Source organism: Chaetodon auriga, chromosome 9, assembly GCF_051107435.1.
Source record: "Chaetodon auriga isolate fChaAug3 chromosome 9, fChaAug3.hap1, whole genome shotgun sequence".
NCBI classification, from domain to species: domain Eukaryota; kingdom Metazoa; phylum Chordata; class Actinopteri; order Chaetodontiformes; family Chaetodontidae; genus Chaetodon; species Chaetodon auriga.
Window position 1 is genome coordinate 8,787,285 of NC_135082.1, and position 5,643 is coordinate 8,792,927.

General features: G+C 46.1%; 1 protein-coding gene across 1 annotated transcript; it reads left to right on the forward strand.

Annotated features, from left to right (window-relative positions):
• Window positions 1-876: 876 nt before the first annotated feature.
• p2ry10 (P2Y receptor family member 10) lies at window positions 877-4,607 on the forward strand. The gene is made up of 4 exons (XM_076739551.1): window positions 877-1,162; window positions 2,285-2,496; window positions 2,881-3,061; window positions 3,273-4,607. The coding sequence occupies exons 2-4, from the start codon at window positions 2,312-2,314 to the stop codon at window positions 4,185-4,187; spliced, it is 1,281 nt and encodes a 426-aa protein (XP_076595666.1). The 5' UTR covers window positions 877-1,162; window positions 2,285-2,311; the 3' UTR covers window positions 4,188-4,607.
• The last annotated feature ends 1,036 nt before the right edge of the window (window positions 4,608-5,643 follow it).

Below are 5,643 nucleotides of genomic sequence, written 5' to 3' on the forward strand. Positions count from 1 at the left end.
GCTGATCGTCAGTCTGTGCTTCAGCTGCATGTGTTGAGGCGAAACTGGGGTGTAGCAGCACAGGAAGCGTCACATGGGCCTGGCACACCCTGGGAACATGTCAGTGAGTCCTTTCTCTGGGTTTGACTTCATAAGCACTCAGAGGTGTGAAGCTGATAGGGTGGATAAAACTGCTGCCCTGTTGCTGAACTGTGGCTTTGCATTAGAGGCACGTGAAAAGTTTTTTTTTGCTTCAAAACTGAAACTCTAACCAAGTTGCAAAACTGAAAAAAAAAGAAAGAAAACCGCCATCAGTAACCACAGACAAAATAGCATCCAACCATAAGAGGCCACAGGACTTCAGTTTCAGAGGACGAGAGGACATTTGAAAAGTCGACATACATCGACGCACAGATGTCCAATACAAAATGAATGCTTTGATTTACAACAGCTTTAAAAAGGGAAGTGTAACATCTGATAAGGGAAGTGGATGGGTGCTTGCATTTTTGTCAGGACTCCAAACATTGCAGGATTACAAATTAAAAATTGAGACATTTACTGTACAGCACTGTGTCGTGTGGATATGTAACTGCATGAAAAGCAGCAGGTGGTCAAAGACTGAGTTGTGTCCACAGACCAGATCACCTGCTTTCAACATGTTCAAACTTTCAACCAACATCTTTTAGATGGATCTTTGCCTCTAAGTGCCTCATTTTGGTTTCTTAACCACACACTCACCCTCTCTGTGTACCCATTACCGTGTGTGTCTTAAAGTTTGTCTGTGTGGTTAGGGACTCTGACGTAGCAAACGGTAAAAAAAAAAAAAAAAAACACTCACATGCATGAGGGCAGCTTCCCCTTCCCCTCATCAAAACACCGAGTGTTAGACCAGCCCACGGCAGACGCCATCACCTCATGTAACTTCACATTCAAACAGAAACCATGTCATTGGCGGGTTAAAGCTGGCTTGTCCGCATGCACGCGAGGACGAGTTTTTCTGTCTGCGGCTGAAGTGCGCCGAGACGGTTTGCTGTTGATCTCATCTGCTTCTGTGCAGCTCAGGGAGGAGAGTGTTTGTGCGGTTTACGGAGGAGTGTGAAGCTGCTGGAGCATGTGGTCGCTGGTGGTCACTCCCGGCTCTGACCTCTCCCCTCCGTGCTGATCATATAGGAAGAAACACAAGGTAATCCGACAGCTTTCATTTGGAGAAATAATGTCTGCGACGCGGTCACACTGCTGCGCTGTGTCTGAACATTTGTGGTCAAAGTCATGCTTTGCATTTTGCTGATGGTAGAGGCTTTGTTATTAAATCCTCTTTCACTTAACATTTCATGTCACATCGAAATGTGTCAGTTGGAGGCATTATTGATGTCCGAATAGGTATGAAATGCTTTTTTTTTGTTTTTTGTTGTTGTTGTGCAGGTTAAATGATTTCTCTGCAGCACTATTTGGGCAGCTGTTTTGAAATGTCATCGACGATTCGATTCTAAACCCGAAACATAAGCCATGGAGTTAGAGAAATTGTTCAAATGTGTTTTCTGTATGTTTTTTAAACAATTCTGAGAAAATGCAAGTCGCCACTTTACTCTCATAACTCCCCCACAAAAGTTGACTGTATGACTTCCTTTAAGTCAAGTCTTGAGACATACTGTTGCGCGACTCTTAACTGTACAGGTACCATGAGGGGATCCGTTGGCTGACTAATATCCCCAACAGCCAATAGGAGTAAGAGACAAAACTGGTCAAAATTACATTAAAGCAGCAAAAAACTGTCGCTGGTTCTCTGCTGCCTCTCCGGGGCTGCCAGAGGAAGGGCGTGGTCTCGTCTTGATGGCAAAAGGAAGGGTGATGCTTCGGTGATAAGCAGAATTAATGGTCTCTCTTTCTCCAGCACATTCCCTGCTGCAATCAAAGGTCACACAGAATCATCTCTGATTTGTGACACTTTTTATTCTGTACTTTTCTCAAACATTTTGAACTAGCATGCGGCAAAGCTATGACTTTGCGGGATGATGCAAATAAGAACTGGGGGAGATATTTTTGTGGCAGGTTGCTGCACATTTCCTGTTGCGCTCATGAATTACAAGTATTTGATATTTCATGTAATATTTGAGCACCGCTTTCTAATCAGGCAAAATGTTGCAAATTAATAATTTTATTGATATTAAGAATAGCTCTGTTTAAAGGCTGCTGTATTATATCAACAGTGGTAACAAAAATGGTAACAAATAAATGATTTTAGAAATGTGTCACACATTGTTCGGAGTGTTAGCTCCATAGTGTTCAACTCTTCTTTGTCTCTCAGGTGTTATGGATGTCTGAGTAAATCCAAATGACTCTGAATACGTCTGGAAGGTGGGAGGAGTCCTTGGTCAACTCCTCCTTACAATGTGGCCACAATATGACCAGCTGGGAACAACGCATGGAGAAGATGTACACCTACTTCTACCTGCTGCTCTTCATCCCCGGGCTGCTGCTCAATACCACTGCTCTCTGGGTCCTCTGCAGACATATTAGGTGCACATTCAAACACACAGACACACATTGTGTTTTTATCACTTGTGGGAACATTACATAGACTTACATTCATTTCCTGGAGCCTTACCCTAACCCTAACCTAACCACTGTTTGCCTATACCTAACCTAACCTTACCTAACCCATGACCCTATCCTCAGTCTTCCTAAAATTTAATTATTTACATTAAGGGGACCTGCATTTTGTCCCCATAAGGCAGGTGAGTCCCCACAATGTGACTGTGTAAACAGATTTTTGTCCCCAATAACGTGATAAATACCTGGTCACACACACGCACGCACGCACGCACGCACGCAGGCACGCACGCACGCAGAGCCTCAGACACACTCTGGACGTTGCTAACTCTTCTGTGTGTTGCTCCACAGTAAGAAGACCAAGGCGGTGATCTTCATGATAAACTTGTCATTAGCAGACCTGGCCCACATCCTGTCTCTGCCCCTCAGGATTTACTATTACTTCACACATGCTTGGCCCTTTGGACGAGGCGTCTGCTTGTTCTGCTTCTACCTCAAATACCTCAACATGTACGCGGCTATCGTGTTCCTGGTAAGCAGGCCGTACACTGGAATACTGTGGAGGAACAGCTCAAACGACAGTTCAGCATTCATTTGTTTAAAACAAGTCACAGCATAACTTTGGAAAGAACAGGAAGCAGTTCTGGTCTAAGCCAGTGACTCCCCTCTCCTCAGTGCTTGGAACAAACACACTTCCAGTGGCTCTAAATCTGGTCGATAACTTTCACCTCACTGTTTTCCAGGTGTGCATCAGCGTGCAGAGGTGTGTCTTCCTGCTCGACCCTTTCGCCGCCCGCCGGTGGAGGCGGCGCTACGACCTGTTGATCAGTATCATAGTGTGGGTGGTGGTTGGCCTGGCCTGCTCACCTTTCATTCTCATGCGGAGCAGCAGCAGCAACCCCGGTATCGGTACGCAGACAGTCTATAACGTATCCCACTCTCTGGATTTGACGTCTACCCAGCATCCCTTAGGTTACAGCAGGCTTTATGCAACAAGCCCCAGTGCAGTCAGCTCAGCCTCCAGTCCCACTCCTCTAAAAGGCAGCTGTTTTAAGGACTTGCCCATGCGTCGTCTGCCCGTCTCTCTGGCAGTCACCATGATGGCTCTCGCTGAGCTGTTTGGTTTCTTGATTCCTTTGGCCTGCATCAGTTACAGCTCCATCCGCATCGCCCGGTCCCTCAACCAAAGACAGACCCAGGACCAACAAAACCCTACTGGGCTCAACTCCTCGGCACGCAGCCGTCTCCAGTCCGTCACCTCCAACTGTCAGACTGATCAAGAAAATCAGACAAACAGTGACAAGCGTCGCGCTCTGCGGATGGTGCTGAGCTGCTCTGCCCTCTTCATGTTCTGCTTTGCCCCCTACCACCTCAATTTCCTGCTCTACCTGATGGTGTCGCAAGGCATAGTGTCCCACTGTGCGACAAAGCTGGCTGTGCGTCAGTTCCACCCTGTGTCTCTGTGTCTGGCGAGCCTGAGCTGCTGCCTCAACCCTCTGCTGTACTACTTTCTGACAGCCGAGTTCAGATTGCATCTCACCAGGCGCACCTCCTCCTTCACCTCCTCGCTCCTCTCCTCCCCGATCAGCTCCCCGACCCAGCGTCCTGCACAGCACAGACTGATGAGCATGGAGAGTAGCTGCTCAGACAGGGACTAGCATTATTGTGTTTTTTTCGTCAGGGAATGACATGAACACGACAAGCAGATGTGTCTCTTGAAAACAGACGAACAAGATCCAAGTTGGACAACGATGCGCATCCAGCATTTCGATTTCGATTTCACGTCACAGCTGTCTTAATACAAACTGACCCGAAGAGCTTTGAACTCAATGTGAAGAACATCCCAGTTGACATCACATGAGAACAAACAAATCTTCAATCCACAGCTGAAAAGATTCCTGTGTTTCATAATGAGGTAGCACACAAGATCAATGTGAATATCATCATAGTTGTACCAAACTTACAGCCTGTTAACTTCAGTGAAAATGCATCAATCTTAAATAAGCTACATTATAAATGTCATGGCTGTACACACATGCATGTGAATGTACTGTAAATAAAGCCTGCGCTTTTTCTCCTACCTGGTGGCATGATGTTTATACTTTCTATCTAACGTGTGTTCATAATGAGGTTTCCTCTGGGTGATAGAAAACGAAAACAGGTGCCAACTCATTTTTGCTGTACTTCCTCTCACAATGCAAAGTGGTGAAGGCAGTTGGGAGCAGTTGCAGCAGCTCTGAAAACCAATAACTGCCATGCTCTGAGGTCGACTTCTAAAATGACAGCCAGCCCACCGCCCACCTCCTCTTGCATCTGCTAAACCCAAGTCTGACTTCCACCCCCAGGCAGATGCAGCCCACCTTAGGAAAAACTGTGATTCACCCACTGAAATGCACCCACTTATTATCTTATTGCTGTCATGCAGCATCAAATTTTATCTGCTGTTTAGTAACTGAAACCATCATGTAGTGAGATGTGAGAGAAAAAACAAAACAAAAACAAAAGCAGTTAAGAAGGCCCCAAAAACTTTTCTGTCTCTGCTTTTAGTATAGATTCCATGAAATTCCTGTGTTTTTATCTGCCCTCGAGAGTCCACACATGTCAGATAGACACTGTCCAGGAGGAAAAAAGTAGCCACAATAGCAGAAGTCATGGTGTCAAAAATTCTTGTAAACCACACCCCCACACTCACAGGAAGCCCTATGTGTGCTAAAACCCCCGGCACAGCAGAAACACAGCGAGAAAAGACCAGAGACATATAGAGACAAGATGTTGAGAAATCAAAACAGGAAATCGAGCAGCGCTTGATAAGAGAAGAAAGAAACGGCAGGAATTGGATACAAACAACGGACAGAAAGAGAGAAGCGAGTGAGAGAGACGGCGGGACAGAGAAAGTGAATAGTATCAGAGGGGGAGGAGGGAGGGGATGGCATGTGTGCTGGCTGATGCTTCACCGTTCTGCTTTTTGATGTGACGCAGCTTCAAGCTTGAAGACAGAGGTGAGCTACTGACCGCCAATCTTACTGATTCTTCTAAAAAACAGCGAGCTCTGTGTGAGAGGCTCTAACAGCTGGATGCTTTCAGTGTGGAGTCATGTCTCATGGGGGATCTCGC

Excerpts from the sequence above, each read along its gene's own strand:
- p2ry10 (XM_076739551.1), top strand. The coding sequence starts at position 2,312 with ATGACTCTGAATACGTCTGGAAGGTGGGAGGAGTCCTTGGTCAACTCC. Across the intron at positions 2,497-2,880 it reads GTCCTCTGCAGACATATTAG|TAAGAAGACCAAGGCGGTGA; the intron begins GTGCACATTCAA and ends GTTGCTCCACAG. Across the intron at positions 3,062-3,272 it reads ACGCGGCTATCGTGTTCCTG|GTGTGCATCAGCGTGCAGAG; the intron begins GTAAGCAGGCCG and ends ACTGTTTTCCAG.